The 24,696-nt window shown below is 40.2% G+C and overlaps 2 protein-coding genes and 1 long non-coding RNA gene across 3 annotated transcripts in view; 2 read left to right on the plus strand and 1 right to left on the minus strand.

Annotated features, from left to right (window-relative positions):
* The window catches only part of LOC117936611, a 23,856-nt gene extending 2,020 nt beyond the window's left edge, over positions 1-21,836 (plus strand). Inside the window, exons 2-4 of the long non-coding RNA XR_004654984.1 lie at positions 2,106-2,112; positions 7,632-7,640; positions 21,827-21,836. This is a non-coding gene — a long non-coding RNA (uncharacterized LOC117936611). The remainder of the gene's footprint in view (positions 1-2,105; positions 2,113-7,631; positions 7,641-21,826) is intronic.
* On the minus strand, positions 9,715-16,370 carry nrbf2b (nuclear receptor binding factor 2b). The gene is made up of 4 exons (XM_034859837.1): positions 16,151-16,370; positions 14,718-14,802; positions 12,281-12,321; positions 9,715-10,917 (listed from the first exon to the last, which is right to left on the minus strand). Exons 1-4 carry the CDS (start codon positions 16,178-16,180, stop codon positions 10,204-10,206), a joined length of 870 nt encoding a protein of 289 aa, XP_034715728.1. The 5' UTR covers positions 16,181-16,370; the 3' UTR covers positions 9,715-10,203.
* LOC117936608 (NHL repeat-containing protein 3-like) lies at positions 16,686-21,858 on the plus strand. The gene is made up of 3 exons (XM_034859836.1): positions 16,686-17,203; positions 19,802-20,004; positions 21,050-21,858. Exons 1-3 carry the CDS (start codon positions 16,939-16,941, stop codon positions 21,647-21,649), a joined length of 1,068 nt encoding a protein of 355 aa, XP_034715727.1. The 5' UTR covers positions 16,686-16,938; the 3' UTR covers positions 21,650-21,858.
* Positions 21,859-24,696: the final 2,838 nt, after the last annotated feature.

Consider the following 24,696-nt stretch of genomic DNA (forward strand, 5'->3'; position numbering starts at 1 on the left):
TTGTCTGCTGTGTGAATTGCAAATGCAATTCAATAAAGGCTATCCCAATAAAGAATGGCCGACAAGTAAAGTGTATTCTCCATGGCTTTAGGAAGTGTGTAATAGTTCAAGTGTGTGTTGGTGTGGACTTTCCATCTCCACACACACACTATAGTGACAAAATGGGTTCAGCCTTACACACTCTTAAACTTCCTAATATTTCTTGTTATGATGTTTCACTGATGACATTTTTATCTTTTCATTTTTATTTCATAACGTCTTCATTATTTAACCTTCTAACACTGTTTCGGTCAAAAATGACCTATTTTACACATTCCCTGTACCAGAAATATGGCATTTTTCATCAGATTGCCTCAAGATCTTATAATATCCTTCACAAAAGGCATTTAAACACATACAATTCATTGTGACTACTTTCTTTACATTTTTTGTGATTTATTCAACTTGGTTACACTTTTGTTGTTGTTTATGGTCAAAAAAGACGCCATAGGAAATTAATGGGAAATAATTTCCATAGAGATAAAAGACATCTCCATACTCAACTGTCCTGTGCTTACACACACACACACACACACACACACACACACACACACACACACACACACACACACACACACACACACACACACATGTTTGCTGCTTGTGCATGGTAACCACCAATATTCGTACATACAGTAACACACACGCACACAGTTCATGGTGCCACAAAACATGTAAACCACCAATGTTTACACACACACACACACACACACACACACGTGTACACCTATTCACACACATTGGGTTTGTCTTTGGGGTTTGCCCTTTCGAGTATTTAGCTGTCCTATCAAACAAAGGCAAAAAAAAAGAAAATATGGGGTTCATATCAATAAAACGTTGTGCAAAATACATAATTAAAGACTATTAAACCTCACGATTTACGTTATGAAAAGCTATTTAGTGATTCACTTTTCAAGACTTTATTTTTTATTGCTTTTCCTTTACAGAAAAATCTCACAGACGAAATCCAGCAAGCTACAGAATAACTGCAAACTAAACCAAAAACATGGAAGATCTAGATTGTAATGTCCCCACAAAATGTGTGTACCCCTGTATACCTATTAAATGGTAAATGATCTTCTTGCCAACAGCACCTTGAGCAAATATCTGTCTTCTCTTAGTGCAATATCCCCTGTTATTTTTGCGGAAATACAGTACTTCGCATGATAAAGGTATGTCAAAGACCAAACTTTTGATTTTGAGAACACTTACCCAAAACTGTTCCATTTTAGGACAAAGCCAGAATCCATGTGAACGATCTACATTTGTTGCCCCACACCGTCCCCAACATGGTAGTGCCACAGACAATTTTGGGAGAAATGAAGAATGTGTTCTCTCCAACAACCTATGCAACCATTCATCTTCTGTGATATTCACATCTCGTTCCTTCTCCCATTTTAGTTTTACGTAAGGTTGTAGTTCTTCTTCTCTCCATTAGGTGCCGATACAATGTAAATATTGTTCTATGCTTCGAGTTGTAAACTCCAATGCTGGTTCCTATTATTCCATTTCTATCTAAATGTACATTATGCTTTATGTCTCTAGTGTAAAAGTCCCTACATTTTTTTTAAATTTCATTTTTTTTCAGTTCTCCATCTTTTATGATGATCCAAAGTGCTGTTATGCCATTTGGAATCCAATCACCGGTCAAGACCGCCTGGGGTGAAATGTCTGTCAAGGGCTACCCATCCAAGCAGTCTAAGTCCTCTTATCCAGATTTCCGTATCAGACCGTAGTTGAGTGACAGGTTCTGACTGATCCAGTAAACCCTTTGCTACATCTCTCTCCCCCCAATGAGACTTTTCAGAATCAGAATCAGAAATACTTTATTGATCCCTGAAGGGAAACTCAGTATTGCAGTTGCACAAATAGTAGAAATATAAATGAACAAATATAAGGAGGTTGGATTATTTTCATAATTAACACTATAAGGTGTTGCAGTGTTGAAACATAATTATAATAATAGTAGCAGTTAGGTATTGCACACATTACAGTGTTATTGCACAGATAATATTGTCCAGTTTTAACCTCTAAGTGTGTGTATGTCAGACACTTAGAGGGAGGAGTTAAAAAGTTTGATAGCCGCAGGCAGGAGTGACTTCCTGTGGCGCTCTGTGGTGCATTTTGGGAGAATGAGTTTATCACTGAAAGTGCTCCTGTGATTGAGCAGCAAGTCTTGGAATGCACTGGAGAAGTCCAAAAACATGACCCTCACCGTGCTCGCCGGCTTGTGCAGGTGGGTGTAGATGCGGTTGAGCAGGAAGATGATGGCGTCCTCAACTCCCAACCGAGTCTGGTAGGCGAACTGAAAGGGGGTCCATGGTCTTCATAATGTGGGAGGTCAGTGCCACGGGTCTGTAGTCCTTGGAGTCACTGGGAGTCACTGAGACACTTTAATTTCCATTCTGTGTACATATAGCTCTAGATTTCTTTTCCATTTTGCTTCAAAGTCCTTAGTACGCCAACATATTATTAATGTAATTTGTGCTGCATGGTAACATTCTCTTAGGTAAGGCAACACCATACTCCCTTTAGTTTTCACTATCTGTCCAATCTGAGTTTTCTCTCACACGACTATTAAGGAGCAACTCTGTGTGGAGTTTAGCGCCGCCCATGATGATTGTGATTGGTTTAAAGAAGTGCCATTAACCCAGAGCATGTTTTTCTCCGATCCCGGAATGCTATGGGGAGTAGCCGGACCCTCCTTCATCGCTTTGGAGGATGGTCTGGCAAAGCAAGACTACTTACTAACCCTGATCCGATTGGTTGTGGCTCCCTCGGTCGGGTTTGATGTGCTAGTTGTAGGTAATTGACTCCACCTGTGCAGTAGCAGTAGTATCATTCCACCCGCCTGTGTGGAGGATTGTTTTACAACTGCCTTTACACAGGAGCCCAAAAAATCTGTTGTGTGGCAATGAATGAACTCAATCAAAATGGAGTACTGTCTTGCAACTTTATTTATGGTTATTAACTTTTAGGATCCATCACCCGACCTTCAGTTTTTTATCTAGTATCTACATGAGTTGAGCATGTCCAATCCTCTTTTCTAACGATAGACCTTGTGTTAAACTTAAGGAGTCACTGTGCCACATTTTAACCTTAAAACATGTATAAATATGTCAATATGTCAACAATTATTATTTTTAATAGTCCGATTGGACAGATTAATGGGGTTGCAATGGAGGTAGGTTAGAGGGCCACAACCCCACCTAGCCCCACCTAGCCCCACCTAGGTATGTGCAGCCTTAACAAACTTAATAAAAATAAGAAGAAAATATCAGTATAATATTCAGTAATTTTATGGTAGTAAAAATTTGTAAATTATAATTATGGAAGTGTGATGGAAAAACTATTTGGAGTGAAAGCTTGATGAAGAGAAGCTCTGACACATGAAAACACATACATCAAACTTCAAGTAAATTATATATATATATATATTTTTAATTAGTTATGATCATCCATGCATCATCATCAGAGAAAAACAGATTAATCATCAGTCTTTGTTCATATGAGATTAAACAGCACATGAGGGTCACATAAGAAAACATAACAAACATAATCATATCAGGTCACTTTCCCTCTTTGTTTAATTCTGAGTCGACTGGCTCGAGGTTTCTTCATTATCGAATCACACGGTAAGACTGTGACATCACTGGTGTGACATCACTGACAGGGTGGAGCTCCTCAACGTTTCTCTGTGGACATTGTTTTGTACTTACAGATACATTTGGGCTGGCAGCTTGCCCCGGTAGCCCCAGGGTCACTGTGTGGCTGTTGGCTTGGGGTTGCATATAATTATTGTTTTGTTTGAGAATAAGAAAATGGGCAAAAAAAACAAAAAAAACTGCTGTTCTGTCACCTAAACCTGAAGCCCTATGTTAACCATAGACCGTTAATATTAATATCAATATATATTCAGTCTGATCTTAACCCTCCTGGTGTCCTCGGGTCAAATTTGACCCATTCTGAGCAAGTTTCTATATCACACATTTGGGTTTTCTTTCAATCAAATTGTCAAAAAAAATAACGTGGATGGTTCCCTACAACGCTCTTCACAAGTAAAGTAAAGGCTCAGTTCACTGCGTTCAATGATGTGGGTGTTTTATTAAATGTTATTGTATTTGAACATCCACAATTTCGAAAAACACTGCAAAAAACATCTACGAAAATATCAATAAAGCGCTGATAAAGATCTACAAAAACATCGTAAAAGTGAGAAATGTCAAAAAAAAGGACAACTCACATTTTGACCCAGAAAAAACAAAAGTTGCGACAGGAAGACAACACAGGGGTTAAAGAGGGGCTCTTTTAATGGTTATTTTTAATTTAGCTGTTTCTTACATGGCGCATATTCCCAAATCAGTTTGCGTATAATGAAATTACAACACCTTGGGCGCTAGTTGATAAAAAGGAGCTTACTTTATTAATGTGCATGTTAATGCAGCATGTGTCTCTGGTTCAGAACAACACACATGGATAACATATTCATACAGGAAATGCAACTGTGTCTCTGTGTAACATGACACGCGTCCTTCCTCAGGATGAAGATTTATTTCCCTTTTTTTCACCTGACATGAATCCAAATTGGAGCTGCAATGTATAAATAAAAGTCCTGAATCCGACCAGCAACGCCTGCAGGCTGACATGTACATCACATTCACATCAGGATCAATCCTTTGGGGTCTGTGAATATCTGTGGTTCATTTTGTAATCAGGCCTGTAATTGGACCAAACTGTTGGATGGACAGATTGCAGATCAGCATTTGCCGCTGTGAGTCAACTTCAACATGTTACAATGTTACAGAACTTAAATAGAATTAAAAAAAAAAAACTCATTATGCTCTTTATAACAGTTTAGGAGAGCCTCATTTGTGACCCCAGCGCTCCATATGGCCATATAGGGGCCCTATGCGGACCAAAGAGAGCTCTGGTCACTGCCAGAAAAACAAGAGCAGAGTACAGTGTGACATTATGGGAAACACACCTATTATTTGCTTTCTTGATAAGAAGTGAGATGATATGATCAATCCCACTATCAGAGAGTGGTATTGATTTTCTCGTCCTATGTAAAAAAAAAAAAAAAAAAAGGACATAACACTGCATAGCATTGTAAAATACACAAAAAGATTGAGTATTTTCTTTACAAAATAAAATACAAAAAAGGAGAGAAAAAACATCCTTCACAGTCTGGTTGAAGATGGGAGCAAAACATAAAGAAAAGTAAGGAAAGTCAGTTGAAGGACTACAAGAAGCAGACTGATATGACTAATAACTTAATTAGTCTGCTCATATGATCTAGTTTGCCTAATTGAACTACACTCTGGTAGTTTCTCAGGAAATAAAGACACTGGTTCATGAAGCTTCAATGATAATTAAGGTAATAAAATAAAACATAAGGAAACAATAAAGGTCTCTGACATTGTTTTGGTAGAATATCTGTCAATGAACTCAAATTAAAATGGTTTTTGTCACTTTTTTGGTTTAGTTTCTTGCGTTTTTTTTAAGTTTTTGGTGCATTTTTTGTATCTTGTAAATTGCAGAAGACTGTGATTTAAATAAATAAGTATAAATGATATTCAAATAGGTATAGATTTAACACAGTAGGTCTCCGCTCACTGTTAAAAAGTAACTGAGTAACTTTTACTCTGAGTAGATTTATATACTGGTAACTTCACATGTACTTGAGTAAAAGTTGATCAAAGTAATCATACTTTGACTTAGGTAGAATATTTGTGTACTCTTTCTTAGATTGGAGCTTAGAAGGGAACTTACAAGGTCACAAATCTTTTCTACCAATGAGAATAGGGAAGCTGTCATTTGTCCCGCCCTAACTGGTGCAACAAAACTAATGAGATGTCAATCAATCGGTGAGCAATCAGGCAAAGACAGGGCCGAAGGTCGGTGGTACACCGGTGTCCCAGGGGACTCTAGACAAGTTGAATTGGTTGTCAGAGGACACGTCAGAAGACATGTGGTACCGGGTTCGAACCCAGGTTGTCCCGGGTCTTTCTGGGTGGAGTTTGTATGTTCTCCCCGTGTCTGCGGGGGTTTTCTCCCTCACTACCAAGCTGATGTGTGGTGAGCGTCTCGTGTCCATCCCTCGGATGGGTGCTACACATTGGTGGCCTTAAAGAGTCGTCCCCCGCCCCTGAAGCACTTTGAGTGTCTAAGAATTCATTCTTTTTAGGCTGTGCTGCTATTTGGAGGATCCACTCTAGTGTAAAGGTACTTTATTATCACATACACATACATGTAGCAAAATTCCTTCTCTTCATGTGACCCATCCCTAAAGGGAGCAGTGGCCAGCCAATCACAGCGCACAGGGACCAACTCCAGATCTGATCCTTGATCAAGGGCACTGACTGGACAACCTAGTACATGTGTTTTGATGGTGGGGGGAACCACGCAAACGGAGAAAGATCCTGGATTCGAACCCAGAACCTTCTCGCTGCTAACCAATGGGCCAACAGAGTTGTGTTTTAGCCCGTATATGTGTGCGGATGTTTTTGCTTGGACTATTCCTCTATGCCGTATTTAATACTAATCCACTGAGTTATGTTTTGTAACGTAGCGACCGTTGTTGATGTATTGAACATTAGCACTGCTAACAAAGCTGGTGCTCTCCAGGCCAACTACATTTCATGTCCTGTAGCTGCTTCTCCACGCCTGCTATCTGTCATATGTAAAAGTAGCAGAGCTTTGACTGTAGCCACCAACTCAGCTACAGGCTCCGCCCCCAGAACGGGAAAGGGGCCTTAGGTAAAACCGGGTTAGATACCGGGTTAGATACCTATTTTATATATACCAGATACAGATTCGTCTGCATCTGTCCATCTGAAGATCCAAAGATGGGACTGCCACAGTCCAAGGCATTGGTTGGCTTTGTTGAGAAGGTAACAGAGTTTAGAGGGTTATTGAAGCTGTTTCCGCTACTTCTATTAATTCTAGCCAGCCAGCCGGCAGTTTTAAGCTTCTTTTCTTTTTTCTCCTTAAACTTTGACCGGCCAGGCTATTTCTCCCATTAATTCACATGGTATGAGAATGCTAATCGCAACAACCAATCATCATTCACAAATTCAAATTCAAGTTCATGAATGTAGATTTTTGTAGAGATCAGTAGCTCCTCATTTACCTTTTCACAGTCAACACTTATTGACTAAGTATGTGAAATAGTTCTATCATGTCAAAGATGTTTTTTGTAAAACAACCCCCCAAAGACATTTTGTTCTGCTATAGCTTTCAAAAATAGAAAGTCAGAAATAAGAGGTCAGAAATAATTTCCTCAATCTGCTTTCATTTTCTCCAGCATTACAGTCTAATCCTAATGCTAACCCTTACATAGAAATGTGTATTTTAGTATTTAACAGCTAAAAGCTAACCATAACGTGAGTATTTCACTGCTGAAAATGGGGTTTATCATGTTTCGCGTGGGTCGTAAATGGAGCATAATGTCCTGTTTTAACATGAAATTATTGTTCCATTAAGTACACACACTGTTCTAAGTGTGAGTCCATAAGTTGTACTAAAGCCTCACCGTGTGTGATAGTGTGTGTGTTTGCACATTCAGATTGAAAGCAACAAGTTATCTCAAGCCCTTTTCTGTCCTACACCAGTGTTTTTGCATATTTTATCCCGCTTTACATCCTTCTGACCAACTTCCAACACCTGATTTCTAAATGTTTCTCTTGGCTTCCAGGCAGTCATTTATTTTTAATTAGTATCATATGTTGTTAAAGGGTACTTTCGTTTTTTTTTTTTAACCCTATTTACTGTGTTTTTGTGTGTAAGTGATTGATAGGAACAACAATCTTTGACATTGGTGGAGTATTAAGTGTGAACGCTGTAACCGGCAGCCGCGATTTAATCTCATCAGAGATAGTATGTAATCTCTCATTGGAAGACATTGCACGTCAAAGACCTGCTCATAGAAAAAAAAAAAAATCACTTCACACACAAATGATCACTGAAGCTTTTAATTCAAGTATGCTAAAAGAAGAGAAATTGTGCAGCAATGTAGTTTTTCTTCAACAACAGCAATATGCTTTCCTGTGACTGAATCACACTGCACATCCTGGTGTGGGTGTGTTTATGCTTGATAGGGCAGGGGTGTCAAACATACGGCCCATGGGCCAGAACGGGGCCGCCAAAGTCTCCAATCAGGCCCACAGGATGACTTTGCAAAGTGTGAAAATTGCAGAGGAGACGTTAATTACAATTTCTCCACTTTAATCTCAGAGAGTATACAAGTTATTTTTTCCTTTATTTCACAACTTTATTCTCAGAAAGTCCGATTTTCCGGCCACTCTCCGTTGACAAGTTAACTTCCTCGAAGGTACGTGTTGAAGTTATTGGATCTGCCATAACCAATCACTGACGTTTGGTCGTGACGTTAGCTTAGCATCGCTAGCGTTCCTCTTAGCCAACTCCTTCACCACTAATGAAACGAGCTGGAAAATCAAACTTTTCCCTCATCATGGCCACCAACAAAACTCAGCAAAGATTTTTCGTGCTCGGGCTTTAACTTCTGGGTGTTCTGCAGCGTTGCCACAACGGACCAAATGGCTTCGCTTTCATCTTTCGCCACCACCATTACAGAAACTAAAACTCAAAGTAGCGCACGACCTCAACGCCATCATTCTCAGTCTTTCCCTTTGTTCCCTGAATGGACCGCTAAAGGTATGGCTGGAGAAAACCCGCAAAAATACCACAAACTCAGATGGAGTACTGAAGGAAAATGAAAATTGAGCAAAAGTACATAGGAGGGCGGAGCCTGGCTAGCTGTATGTGGCCAATGAACTAAAGAGTTCAACACCCCTGGGTTAAACCAATATCTTGCTCTGACATTGTTAATAGGCGGTCATGTTGGTCCTGAGCACTTCCCATGATGCCCTTAAAGGAGCAGTTCATGCACACACTCTAAAATTAGCCCTTATCAACTCACCCTCATGCAAGCTGTGGAGTTTGTACGTCAGGGTAGAGCTGGGCAACATATCAATCTTATATGGATATCATGATATGAGACTAGATATCATCCTAGATTTTTGTATCATAATATTATAATATGGTATGGTATGGTCTTTTCCTGGTTTTAAAGGCTGCATTACAGTAAAGTGATGTAATTTCCTGATCTTACCAGTCTGTTGTAACTGTTCTATTATTTGCCTTTACCCACTTGTCGTTATAGCCACATTACTGCTGATTATTTCTCAAAAATCTCATTATGTAAATATTTTGTAAAAGCACCAATAGTCAACACTACAATATCGTGATATTTGATTTTCTCCATATCGCCCAGCCCTATGTCAGTGTGACACAGAAAATAACTCCAAACAGCTCATGTAGCATAGTAAGGGCTCTGAAAAATAAACTGATTTTGCTGTGGGCCCAAAAGTCCACGATTACACACTTCTCTCTCGGATTACTGTAAGAATATTCATTTAAAAACTAGACATTATCATATGAGGTGATTTTAAACATAGTATTGTTTTAAGACAGAGATAGGAAAGTTCATATGTTTCTATTCATAAGGTTTGAGGCAATGTTGTGTTCAACACCTGACAGTGATACTTTTTTCCTTTTCTTTCTTTTCAATAGTCAGGAAAAAAAGACAAAAAAAATCAAAAAGTTAATGCAAAAATCACATACACACAAATTACAAATAAGTCCACCAATGTCATAATTAAACAAGGTAATGTTGTTTATTTACTGTGCTGACAAGTACAAAATATTATGTAAATGATTGACTTATAAAGAGCTCTATAATTTAGCTCTGGGAACACTGAAATTATGCTGCCTAAGTTGTTCAGAGTTATTTAACGGCTATTACCAGACACAATGTCAAATATGTTGTGTGTAGTTTAAGAAAAAAAAAACCCTCAACATCCATCTTGTCATCCATCACTGTCTGACACACAATCTCACCATTTCCCATCTGACATTGTGGCTGAACTACTCCATTATCTTCCATTGCATTGTATTAGTAATATGGGGGTTATCACTTCATCTGCCTGATTATTAGTTGTTTTCCTGCACCTGTATTCTTCTTATTAGTGCAGAGTTCGGGGCTCATAGAATTTCCATGATAGCTCTGTCCACCTTTAACTTGAACAGAGAGAGTGTGTGTGTGTGTGTGTGTGTGTGTGTGAGAGAGACACATGTCTTGTATCACAGTTTGTCCCTGTCCAGTAGCTCCTGTAGTTCATTCTGGATGTCCTCTGGCAGCTCCAGAGGAGGCAGATCATCCAGACACAGATCTTCCTGAGCCGGCATCTCCAGCGGGGGCAGCTGAGGGATTGCGATCTCCTTTCCCTTCCCTGTGCTTTTCCTCTCCTGCCCACCCCCCGTTCCCATGGCGCCACCCGCCTGGGGGAGCACCCAGAGCTCCGAGCGCTCCACAAAGTCCGCTGCCTCGCATGCCTCGGAGTGCAGCTGGGCGTTTTCCGATTGTAGCCGTTTGTTCTCGCCCGCCAGCCGCTGGTTCTCGTTCATTAGTTGGTCGACCAGGCGCCGCAGGTCATCGATTGTGGTCTGTTGTTCTTCCAGGCGAGTTTTGTCGTCCTTGGTGGTCTTAGATCCAGTGCATGGTGGAGTCAAAGGCTGGCAGCCGCCAGTCTGCCGAGTCTGAAGTTGGTAGAGCAAGGTGTCGTACTCCCTCTCCCGGACTCCTACACCCTCTTCAGCCGTGGGGCCCGGGGAACCGCGGGGCTGGAGCTGGCCTGTGGACTGGGCCTGAGTCGGGAGGGCTGGGTTGCCAGAGGGCTGCACCTGGCCCGGTCGGGCCTTTGTTGCCTCACGACGAGCCTCTCTCTTCCAGCGCTCTTGGATCAGTCGCTGCTGTTTGATGTGACTGTCCCTCTGCAGCTCCATGGACAGACAGGCCTACAGACACAGAGCATCGACACCAGCCACAGCACTTACAAGAGGTACAGTTACACTGACATATCAAACGGATACAAGGAAAAAAGTCAGAATGCAGCCTTGTCTGGAAAGAATGAAGGGATGCCCTCTAAACCCAGTTCTGAGTTGGACCTAGTTCTTACTTACTGGTAATGTGCAAAGATTTTTAGGGCTGAAAGCGGAGCGAGAGCAGTGGTGAGAAGTAAAGTTTAACCCTTTGGTCAAGTTAGTGTCAACTATACTTCTTACTGTAAGTGCAATAAAACCTTCACAAGTAAAAAGCCAACAATAATAATGATTTAAAACACCTTTTACAGAAATGCACTTTGCTTGCAGCCTCCCATCCAGCCATAGCATACAGTTGAGCAATTTCCTATGAACAAGCTAAAATTATAGCTGACTGTACCGGTTTCCTTAATATGCCCATATCTTAAAATTTGGCAAAACCTTTAAGATTGTGGATTTACAGGTTGCGATGGCAGCCCCCACAAGCCCCTCCTCCCTCTACCTGCCTTCCCTGTCCAGCAGTGAATCCACATCAGCACTAATAGTGACTAATGGCTTTGTCAAAAAGTTAAACACCGCTCATCTAAACACACTGCCCACACCGCCGTGACATAGAGCTGAATTAAAATGGGCGAAATATCTCTATAAGTATAAGAAACTAAGCAAATTACAGCATTGTCTAACATTAACAAAATGTCAGAAAAAGGTTTACTTTTCTTAAAGGTGCCCTGCCACACTGCATTTTGTGAAATATGTTAGGTCCGTATGTGTTTGTGTTACGTTTAGTGCTGCCAGTTAGACGCGGTATTAACGGCGTTCACGCAAACCCATTTTAACGAGCGTATATTTTTTTAGCGCAAGATTAACGTTCTTTTTGGCCTAGCAAACTTTGTCGTTTTTTCGCACATGCTGTTGCAAAAACTAGTAACGTTAGAAAAACTACACCACCACTAGCTAGACCGGAAACAAAACAACAGGCTCGCCGTGCACACACCGTTTGGGCTCGTGAGCCGGCCAAAGAGTAGTAACGTTATGTTTTGAGGAGATGGCAAGCATAAGACACTGAAATGGACGCAACTGAAAAAAAGAATTAGGAGAAATCAGGCCAATGGTCAGTCTGATGTCATTTCGCCTGAGCTCATTAATATTCATGAGCTGGGTAAAGGATGCTGATAGCCAGGCTCTCATTGACTAACTGTTACCCTATCAGAGTCAAGCAGCTTAGCTCATTTGTTAAAATGTGAGCAGATGACATGACTGAAGGCTGAAGTTTATTCTCTGGCAAGATAAAATGCACGGTACACACACACGCACACACACACCAACTGGAATGTCTCACCTGCTTACACTCTGTTGTCTTCATTGCATTTGTCAAAAGATCTGAGAGAGAGAGAGAGAGAGAGAGAGAGAGAGAGAGAGAGAGAGAGAGAGAGAGAGAGAGAGAGAGAGAGAGAGAGAGAGAGAGAGAGAGAGAGAAATTTCCATTATCAATGCAAATAGGTGTCAAAATTTAGTTTTTAAATCGAGCTTTCAATTTTGATTATCAAAATCAAAAGTAGGGTCGTCGATTCCCCCCAAGTAACTGTTTCTCTCTCCCCCCCGCTGCTTGCGTACATCCCATGAAAAAAAAAAACATACAGCTTAGCTTACTGGCTGGTAGTATGCAGCTAAAGACACAGCATAATGTTAGCTTACAAATGTGTACAAATCCACTTTTGCTAGTTTGACAGTGCAAAAAAGGGTCGGTGTGCCAGGCGCCTGGTTTGAATGGGTTGTACTTAGCGTCTTCATTAATCATAGGTGGGTTCAATCAGAGGTCCCAGAGGATTTGCACTATTATATTTTTATTTGTCATCTTTTCCATGTCTGTGTGTGTAACAAGCATAGTGTGTGCGCGCTGTGCACATGTCTAGACGCATTTCACTAATGCGCTGTTAAAATAACAATGAAATGCTGCGTTATTGACTTTACACCAGGTTTTTGTTGGTCAAAGGCGCGATCGCTTTCTGTTGCCGCAAGATAGAAATACACCCAGAATGCACCTGAACACACCTTCATGTAAGACCAGCATGCCCATGGGCGCACAGATGGGTTAACAACTGCGTCTTAAAACAGCAAAGACACTTGCTTTGGGTGCAAGATAGGGCTCCATGCCTTCCCCGTGACTGAGTTATGTAAACAATCTAGGGCTGCACGATATGATGAAAAGATGCGGTAACATTGTTGAATATGACGTTAACAATAGTACTTGCGATCAATAAACAGACAATAAAGTGTACTCTGTCCTGCATTTCTGCTGCTTTCAGTGTTCTGCTAAAATACAACTAAGTGCTTGTTGAATTCAAAACAAATGAGAGGAAAACATTTCCAACGTTCTTTTATTGAACAGATTAAGAATTGAATATAAAAGGCACTATTAAAGAAATTGACAGTTACATTTTAAAGGGCCGTTTTCTACTGATATTTTCTTTAGGGATATGTCATAGTTGTCCACAATATGTTTTTTTGCGCCACATTGAACCCATGGTGCATTCAACTCGTAAACTCTGAGAAACTGTAAACCTAACTGTTATAAAGTACCCTTTCTGTCATCTTGTGGCTCTTATTGTGGCATTAATGCCACTGCTGGGGGAAGAAAAGTTGAAATCGAAAAATAGAATCGAATTGTGACACTCCAACCATACAATTGTTTATAGTGACATCTCTTAGTTTTCATTTGATGGTGTTCACACCATTCCCATCAGATAACCTGTGTTAGAACTGTAGCCCTTTGTATGCCCTTTGTACATAGTCCCCAACTGTGAAGGACAGCGAATCACAGGAAAAGGTGACATTAACATAAATAAATACATCATTTATTATGTAGTTGAAACTCTACAACACATAGTAAGTCAATGCATTGCTGGATTGAGGTCAGGTGACTTCAACCTTAAGTCATTGTCTGTTCAAAAACAAAATAATGAATCTAGATATGAGTATGTGTCAAAAATAGGAAATAGAACACCTCTGTATGAAATGTAGTCGGGCCCATTCAGAGCATAAAAAAGCGATCCTCTGATTTTTCCCACAGGGTTGTGGGATTGCCACTGAAACGGCCCATTGTGTAATGTCCTGTTGTGTTCTTTAACCCACCCCAAATGTCGCAAAAGTAGATTTTATATTTCACTGTTACTGTTTTCCGTCGATTGTTTATAGATCCCGACCGGGCCTGAAGGCAGCTTGATTTTACAGAAAAATACAAGGAGAGTGGCCACTAGGGGAGCAATGGGTGGCGACTGCATAGCAGAGGGGCGTAAAACCACTTTGGGCCGGTCATGTTTTTCAGTGATAGGGACCCATTTTTGGAATGATTTACCAAATGAAATAGAAACACGAACCAAACTGAAAACTCTTATTAGAAAAGGTGAAATACTGGCTGAAAGACAACCACGTAAGCACTGAATCAGTTGTGTTGCTGGCTGTCAAGGTTCCAAGGTTCATCCCGCGGGTCTGGGTATGGGAGACAAACCTTTAGCGGCCCAGGCCCCTCACTATTGGGGTAGGTATAGGTGAGAAGGTGCGACTGGCTGGGTGCTTGGTGTTTGTGCTGTTACGTGATGGGGTTTTCAACTTTGTGAAGTGTTGATGTAATATATTAGTATACAATGTATTTGCTGCATGACTGTGTAACTCACACCATGCATTTAACAACAAAAAAAATTATTGGGATTATCTTTTAGATAATAGATTAGGTGGAACGACTGCCACAGACTCGGTGTCTGTGTCACTCAACTTACCTGCTGCTTTTCCATGACAGGAGATGGCCTCTTCATACTTTCCAGCCACCAGCAAACGGTCTGCCTTCCTGCACTGCTGATGGGCCTGAAGAGAGGCAGAGACATGGAGGGCAAAGAATTGGATACAGGGAAAGAAAAGTTCCAATCATTTTTTACGATCATCATTGTATCATAAATGACGTTATCGTTCTGTTGCCCGCGTCAGAGAATGCTTGTTAGGGCTGCACCACTAATCGCAATTGTATTGAAAACGCAATTATGGACTAGTGCAATATCCAAATTGATATCGATACAACATAACGATAAACAACTATATATTGCCCGGCCCTAAGTGTGCATTTGGAGCGTTGTTCAGATCTGCTGAAATCATCTGACAAAATCACCTAATACATAAGTTAAAGTCAACAGCTCTGGTGTGAGTTTGGCTGTATTTAATTGTGAAATGATTACACAGAGAAAGTTAGAATGACACTGGTAATGACATTTTGAACATGTTTAGAGGTTAAAAACACACTGATAATTTAGTCCAGATTTGAAAAGTCTAGGGACAGCCCTAATTTTCACAAACAGAATAAAGCTTTTATAAATGTGTTTTTAAGAATCATTAGCCTCTCTGGGATAATTTAGTCCAGATTTTACAAGCTTGGATATAGTGGTTTTGGATCTGGTCCACTGTGGTATATGAAAAAGAACAGGGGAATCCTCCTTTATTGCATTTTCACAAATAGAATAAAGCTTTCACAAATCTGAAACTGTGTTTTTAGGACTCTTAAGCCTCTCTGGGATAGTTTAGCCCAGATTTGACATGTCTATCTATAGTGGTTTTGGATCTGTGTGGTCAATCGGAAGCTGACTTCAGCTTTAAGTTTCCCTTAAATTTCCACTTAACAACAGAAGCTGCGATTGGATGCCAACTTCAGTGTCGTATTATAATGCTGAATACAATGTTATTTGCTAAATAGAAACAGGTGACTTGCCCCTCAAATTATGTGAAATTATGTCAATGTCCTTAAATGACAACAACGAGACATTACAGCGATTAAATGGCAGTGAGGTCATATAGCGATATACGTTTTAAAATACCCGGTTAACACTGTAACAGTAGCTTTTAAATGGCCTTGTAAACAAGTCAACTAACTAAGTTCGCGTCTCCTTGTTAATATTTTTTACACGACATAGCAATATCAAAATAAACACCTAATTTAACGTTATTCAATCGGATAGTAGCTGCCATGTTCCACCGTCAGACGTCTTGCTAACCCAAAATGTATTATGTAGCTTGTCCAAGCAAGCCACCAGACAACAACAGGGACAAGGCAAACAGAGCGGCTAGCCGCTAACTTGTATGACAGCCAGCTAGTGTAGTTTACCTATGCAATATCTTAGCTACAGTAACGTTAGCCTGTTATTGCAACATCAAGACCGAAACTTACGAGATTCAGCGGGCTGTCCACGACCTCCATGGAATCAATTATTCTATGGTTTACACTACATGAAATGTGTCGCTGTCATTTGCACTGCGTTAGAAAAAAAAGTATTGAAAAAAAAAAGAATTATACGAATATTAGCTACTGCCAGGGAAGCACAACAGTCGCCTCCACAGCGAAAGCTGCGTCAACACGTCGTGATGTCACATCCGTTCTACAGTGCATTTTGGTTAGACGTTGTGCTGCATCAAATCACACAAATAACCGGGAATAGCAAAAGGCTTGCCCTGAAATTAAAAGCCTTAAAATAATAGCGTTGAAATCGTCGCAACGGTCTTTGTCAAATACGAACCACAACCAGGCACATAATTTGCCCAAACACATCTGCATTTCTTTAATAGTCATTCGAACGTTGTGTTGGACCTCTTGCTTGGCCCATATCTGACCCGGGTAACGGTAAAGTATCAACGTTACCCAGAATTGATGGTCTGGGTGTTTCAGTAATACTTTTATTGCGATACATTAACCGGAAATGCTATACGTGAATCATTTGCTCTCTATTTTGTTTTCGTTTCGGACTCGAGGAAGTGAATTCCACATTGATAGTCAGTGGGTTTCAAATATATGTAAATATCCGGGTTTTAACTTTATAGTATTGCATCTTAACAGTTCACGTTGAACGTTTTGCTTTTGTTTCGGAACGATATGGCTAATGGTAACTAGCTAATTACAGTCAGTGTTTGTCACTCGACCAGGATATTGAACGCAACACAAGCCTAACAGCGAAAGCACTGATGCTGAAGAAAAAGAGAGGCCATACGTGTTTGCTAGCGTCCAGCATGGCTTCATTAGTTGTGCTCATGATGGTGCTATACGGATGTGGCACCATTGGCACCCAGCAGCCCGGCAGCTCCAGCCTCAGACATGACTACCAGCTGCTGGGCAGACCTCTGTACAAACTGGACCTGAGCTGGCCCAAGAACCCAGAGCTCTTCACCGGGGAGGTGTTCGGAGTGGCTGTCAACCAGTATGCTGGTGTGGTGCATGTGGCACAGAGAGGTAAATGCATGCAAGTAGGGCTGTGCAATATGTCGATATTATATCGACATCGATGGATGAGGCTATACATCGTCTTAATGTTTGGATGTAGTAATATTGTGATATGACACAAGTGTTATCTTTTTTTAAAGGTTTTAAAGGTTGCAGTTAGAGCTGGCAATGTACCCTCACCTAAAGGATTATTAGGAACACCTGTTCAATTTCTCATTAATGCAATTCTCTAATCAACCAATCACATGGCAGTTGCTTCAGGGCACATACGGGTGTGCTCCTGGTCAAGACAATCTCCTGAACTCCAAACTGAATGTCAGAATGGGAAAGAAAGGTGATTTAAGCAATTTTGAGCGTGGCATGGTTGTTGGTGCCAGACGGGCCGGTCTGAGTATTTCACAATCTGCTCACAAAGGATTTATGAAGCCACATCACGCACAACCTTGAGGCGGATGGGTTACAACAGCAGAAGACCCCACTGGGTACCACTCATCTCCACTACAAATAGGAAAAAGAGGCTACAATTAGCAAGAGCTCACCAAAATTGGACAGAAGAAGACTGGAAAAATGTTGCCTGGTCTGATGAGTCTCTATCTGTTGAGACATTCAGATGGTAGAGTCAGAATTTGGCGTAAACATAATGAGAACATGGATCCATCATGCCTTGTTACCACTTTGCGGGCTGGTGGTGGTGGTGGTGGTGTGATTGTGTGGGTGATGTTTTCTTGGCACACTTTAGGCCCCTTTGTGCCAATTGGGCATCGTTTAAATGCCACAGCCTACCCGAGCATTGTTTCTGACCATGTCCATCCCTTTATGGACACCATGTACCCATCCTCTGATGGCTACTTCCAGCAGAATAATGCACCATGTCACAAAGCTTGAATCATTTCAAATTGGTTTCTTGAACATGAAAATGTCTTGACTGTACTAAAATGCTCCCCACAGTCACCAGATCTCAACCCAATAGAGCACCTTTGGGATGTGGTGGAACGGGAGCTTCGTGCCCTGGATGTGCATCCCACAAATCTCCATCAACTGCAAGATGCTATCCTATCAATATGGGCCAACATTTCTAAAGAATGCTTTCAGCACCTTGTTGAATCAATGCCACGTAGAATTAAGGCAGTTCTGAAGGCAAAAGGGGGTCAAACACAGTATTAGTATGGTGTTTCTAATAATCCTATAGGTGAGTGTATATTATATCGATATTGAGATATGAGACAAGATATCGTCTTAGATTATGGATATCGTAATATAGCATAAGTGGTGTCTTTTCCTGGTTTTAAAGGCTGCATTACAGTAAATTTATGTCATTTCCTGATCTTACCAGACTGTTGTAGCTGTTCTATTATTTGCCTTTACCCACTTAGTCATTATATCCACATTACTGATGATTATTTATCAAAAAACACATTGTGTAAATATTTAGTGAGAGCACCAATAGTCTACACTACAATATTGTTGCGTATCGATATTGAGGTATTTGATCAGAAATATTGTGACATTTGATTTTCTCCACATCGCCGAGCGCTAGTTGCAGGACAGTAAAGTGTTTTACTTCTGAATTTACCATACTAACTAGCTGTTTCATTTGCCTTTACCCGCATAGGTGATTATATATTAAACATCTCATTGTGTAAATATTTTGTGAAAGCACAAATAGTCAATACTACAATATTTCTGCAATATCAACATCGATGTATTTGGTCAAAAATATTGTTAATAACTATTCAGATCATAGCCCGATCGAAAAAGGATTTTTAAGGTTGATATTGATACAAATATTTGGTCATATAAAAATCAGATATTCCGATATATTGGCCAATTATACAGTATATTTAAAGAAAAGAAATGCGTAACAAAACCAACAGATTTCCCTAAAATTTGTTATCTGTAGTTATTCATGAGTCCTCACTAACATAATATGATATTGCGGTTTAAAAATAAACTTATTTGTTTAATGTCACAACAGAACAGAGAAACATCAAAATATATTAAAGTTCTGATGAATAAAATGTATAAAAATACAAACTTAAGATGTGAAACTTACAGTCCTTTGAACAAAAAAAAAAATAACAAAAGAAATAATGGACAATCGATGCAACGCCAAAGCCAACTGGGACGCTGTAGAGCGCCCTCTGGTGGACAAACACCAACACTCATAACATGGTTGGAGTGTGTTTCGTCTGTTTTTATTTTATTTTGTAAATATTCATTTAAAATGCCGATACCGATAGTTTGGAAAATGCCTAATATTAGCTGATAATATCAGCCCGCCCATATATCTGCTGGACTCTAATTCAGTTTCTTATGGCATACGCAAATTGTTAGACACATTACCATTTACAAAGACAAGGCTGGTGTTATTCCCTATTTTTTGTATTGTAAAAAAATTCCAGAAACAAATTAGGTTTCTTAAGCATTAAATGGTTTTCGAATAAGTGTCTCTTATTATCTTTACAACCCCTACATTGCAGAATGGCATCATTCATTATTTATCTTCCTCTACTCTCTATTGTCATACTTTTACTTTAACAAGTGCAGATCAATATAAAATGTGCTACCAGACATTTCACACAGTGTTTTCCTTTGCTTTGCTATTAGGTAACAATGTGCCCAAGGTGCTGGTGTTCACCACAGATGGAGATTTCCTTATGTCCTGGAACACAACCACCCTGGAGGTACCTCATGGTATCTTTGTAGCAGATGCTGGCTCATCAAACCCCACTGTGTGGATCACAGATGTGGGGAACGGCCCGTACGGCCACTGCATCAAACAGTACTCCCCATCTGGGAAGCTCCTGCAGGTGACTGCTTTCTCTAGGATTTGATTTGTAACATTAAATCTTTGGTGCAGGTTAGTCTATATCTACAACATTCAACTTCCGATCGAATGTCCGTTACCTTCTGCTTTCTTTGTGTTGGAATATTAAACTGGTGGATTTCTGAGGACTATGGTTACCTGGTCCTCAGATCTCTGCAGGGTAAATCCAGACAGTTAGCTAGACTATCTGTCCAATCTGAGGTTTCTGTTGCACGACTAAAACTACTTTTAAATTTACACATGTTCCACCAAAACAAGTTCCTTTCAGAGGCTATTTTATGAGGCATCGTTGCTCCGTCTGGCGTTTAGCAATGTCCATGACCATTGTGATTGGTTTAAAGAAATGCCAATAAACCAGATCATGTTTATCTCCCATCACACGTGTGTGGACTAGCCAGACCCTCCTGCGCAGCGCTATTGAAGAAGGTCTGGCAATGCGAGACTAGGTTCAGGTTCAACTAGTTTTTTCACCATTTAGGTATTTTTAGTTCAATTTTATTTATATAGCACCAAATCACAACAACAGTTATTTCACAGCGCTTTTCATAGACCTTACCCTGTGGTGTTATTTACAGAAACCCAACAATTCCCACCAAGAGCATGCACTAGGCGACAGAGGCAAGGAAAACTTCCTTTAAGAGGCAGAAACCTCGAGCAGAACCAGGGCTCAGTTGTGGGCGGTCATCTGCCTCGACTGGTTGGGGGTGAGAGAAAGAGACAGAGAGGGACAGAATTGCAGCAGAGGGTGTCGAGCAGGAACATGGAGGCAGCAGGTGACTCCAACCACAGATCCAGACTCCACAGCTACAGAGCCGGAAACACCTGCAGGAAGCAATAGGAGGAGAGAGGAGAGGGGCAAGTGAGCACAAGACTATGGGAAAGGGAAGAAGTCGAGTTAGTAACATGTATTAATGGAAGAAGGTTGCATACAGATGGAGAGAAGGAGTAGGAGAGAGGTGCTCAGTGCATTTAGTGTGATATGGCAAATTAGAAAAGCTCGGTGTTGACTACTTTCTTGGTTTTTTCAGGTTCTTGGTACGCCAGGGAAGGCAGGTTCTGGGGTGAATCCTCTGCAGTTCGACCAGCCGGCGGAGATCTTCGTTCACGACTCCGGAGAGATGTACATCGTGGACGGTGACGGGGGGATGAACAACCGCCTCATCAAGCTGTCCAAAGAACAGGAGGTGTTGTGGATGCACGGAGAGAAAGGACAAGGCCTGGCTCAGTTCTACATCCCCCACAGCGTGACTGTGGACAACGCCTTCAGGGTGTGGGTGGCCGACAGAGGGAACAAAAGGATCCAGGTCTTTAACTCCGTTACCGGGGACTGGTTGGGGACATGGGGGAGCTGCTTCACTGAGGATGCGCCCTACTCCGTCCGTCTGACCCCGGACAAGAAGTACTTTGTCGTGGTCCAGCTCAACACCAACCAGATTTCGCTGCTGGATGCCCCACCGGTGGGTTTGATTGGCCAGTGCAGTGTGGTCAGTGTGATCCAGCTGGCTGAGGAAGTGAAGCCCCACCTGGTAGACCTGGACCTAAAGACAGGGGCCCTGTACGTGGCTGAAATTGGAGCTCAGCAGGCCCAGAAGTTTACCCCCTTCAGTCTGGGCGGGCGCTTCGCATAGTGCCACACTTTGAAATGGCATGACCCATCAGAAACTAACTGCACCTGTAATTGTAAAAAAAATCATATCTTTGTCAGTATGATGAACCCTAGTTACACTGCAAGATCCAACATCTGAGATCAAGATGTCTATGATATCCCACGGCAACCCTGTCTCATAGAAATTAAATTTTTATAGTAAGAGATTGCAACTGAATTTGGGTTTTGAAAGAAACACAAATTTTAAAAATATTCAGTATTCAATACAACAATGGAAGTTAAAGTGACTAAGGAAAATAATTGAAAATATCAGTTATTGTTTACAATACGTGTATTGTAACAAATTATTGAAATGGGAATGGGTCATTATAAAAGTTGTATATATATATTTTTTTGAAATAATTATATAAAAGGGACAACGCACATAAAAGCTTTAGTGCGTATATTATTCATATTAATGAGCGTCCGTTACATTCAAGCCATTGCCAGATGAGTTGCTACAAAGCTAATTAAGACTATCAAGATGAAAGATGCAGATATGCAAGAATCACGGAAGGCTTGTATCATGCGGACGCGCCTACAGTGTTGTCATTACTTAAAGTTCCTCATGGGGGAGACAGAAACTACGCACTGTAGCTTTAATGAGCGTGAGCACAGAGTCCAACATGTAAATGTGCCAGATTTTAGCCATGCAGGCTAACTTTCATCTGCAGTCCCTGCTAGGTTGATGGCTTAAAACATTTAATAAGCTACAACAATACAAAACATATGCATGAAACAAGAACACATAGGCATAGACACAAAAAGACACAATCACTATTTCAGATCTTGACAGCTGGTAGGTTGATGGCATATAAAAAGTAAAAATACTAGTGTCATGTTTGAAACAAAACCCCTTCTACTATTACAAAATAACATGCAGTTGAATTGTTTTCTTCCCAATACATAGGGGTATCATGTTTTCGATAAACTTTAATCAGTAACTGCCGTCTAAAGTGAACATGTGGTTATGGTTGTTGTTATTTGCTCTTTGTGAAGTTATGTGCCATTTGTATTTTTTCGTGACTTTGGACTGCTTGAAAAGGCCAGAGTTTCTCTGAGCCTGAGCTGTTTCCTTTCTTTTCTGTAGACACTTCTCAATCGCTTTGGCAGAACCGTCGAATGACTATTAAACTTCATCAAACTATATATGATTATTTATATGAACATCAGGTCAGTTATCCACAGAGTAAAGTCATTTGTAACTGCTTTGCTACAAATGCATTGAGTAAGCCTCGCAGTCAAAATAATTTGCATCCATTTTCTATTAAATCATATTATTCTCAAATACAGTTATACACATGTGCATTATGTAAATCCTTACATGCAAAATAGAGCACCAACATACACAATAACCTGCCACACATATAGTACATATTAGATACATAATAGGTATGTAGTTGAGATGTACAATTTTTTGGATGAATACACATAGGCATAGTTGCTAGAATAACTTTGATCACCCATGCTAAAGTTAATTAAAAAGTAAAAAAAAAAAAAACATCTTTTGGAAATTGAGCTAATTGCCTTAATTCAAAAAATTCTAGAAAATCAACAATTTATATACAGTATGTATACTTCCCCCTTGTATTTTAAGGAAGAATATTTATTTATACATTATAGAAATATTTATATTTATACGATACATTATTCATTCACAAAGAAAATTGGTGTCCTTAAAAGGTCGGATTTTCCTAAATATTTTGAATTACGGCATAAAGATCGATTTCCAAAAGATGATTTTTTTTATTATTCCTCTTTTTAATCAACTTTAGCATGGGTGTGTAAACTAGATGACACTTCTAAATATATCAAAAATATAATGGAAAGTATGTTGTTGCGTGTCATTGGGCATTTTTAAGTGGGTATATGGAAATCCTGATGCTTTCTTAGTGGGTATACTGCTTATACCTGCGTATCACCTAGACTACACCTCTGAGGATATCAGGTGTGAGGTCGATATAATGTTGTGGTCACACAGAGAGGAGAGATTAGACGACCCTTGAAGTTGATACATTTGCAGCATATTTTCTTATTTCAGATAATTTTGCTGTTTTATATCTTTTCCTGAACAGGCTTTCTTTATGTAATTGTGGTTGACTGGTGTGTATATACAATGAGAAAGCATTGTGTGTGCCGTGGCTGTCATTAATGCTATTCAGCTGCCTAATATACAATGTTAGCAACAGGACAATATGACAGAGTGGGTAACTAACACCCTGTCAGAGTACACTGTCATTTGACATTTTGACAATGTCTTTGCAATTTGATTGTTTTGGTTTAAGCAATGATAACGGAACCTTTTGTTTTAATGCCAATGATTTATTCATAGAAGGATTTATTTACAGCATTATTGTGATTAAGTGATAACCTTTTGCAGGTCCAATAGAGTGATGTGCTGAATGTACTAAGTGGTGTGAGGTTTGCACTTAGAGTTTTGAGAATTGTAAGTTGTTTCAGTAAATGTGCCAAATTGATTAAGAAAAACTGTAAAATCTTTTTTTGCGCTTTTTGCAGGTTCAGCCTTTTCCCAACAAGACATTCCTATGACTACACATGTATAAATGTCTAAAAGGTTAGAACTGAGTTGTCTAGTGCACAGTTTAATCTAAGTTGTCTAAGTGAATAAATAGTAATTCTTTCATGAAAAAAAAGATTTTGCCTTTGTAGGTGTATATAACTGTTTTGCAGTATATGTCTTGAATTACACAATCACCAGTATTTTGATGTTGTTATCCCTGTGAGAAACGTATTGTGATGGCTTCTTTGCTTTTTCAGTGACTCTGTGTTGCCACTGTCAGTCACTGTACAGGTAGTGTGAAAAACATGAACAATTTGGGATTTACCTGGAGATTCAGTGAGGAAGGAAGTGTGACTTGCTGTTGGTTCAGTCCTTCAGAGAGTGATATAAAACAGGGAACTCTCACTGTATAGAACTGTAGGATGTTGCGCTAATTAGGGCCCGAGCGCCGACAGGCGGCGAAGGCCCTATTGGAACTGAAGGAATTATTATTATTATTATTATTATTA

The sequence above is a fragment of the Etheostoma cragini genome, chromosome 21 (genome assembly GCF_013103735.1).
Source record: "Etheostoma cragini isolate CJK2018 chromosome 21, CSU_Ecrag_1.0, whole genome shotgun sequence".
Taxonomy (NCBI): domain Eukaryota; kingdom Metazoa; phylum Chordata; class Actinopteri; order Perciformes; family Percidae; genus Etheostoma; species Etheostoma cragini.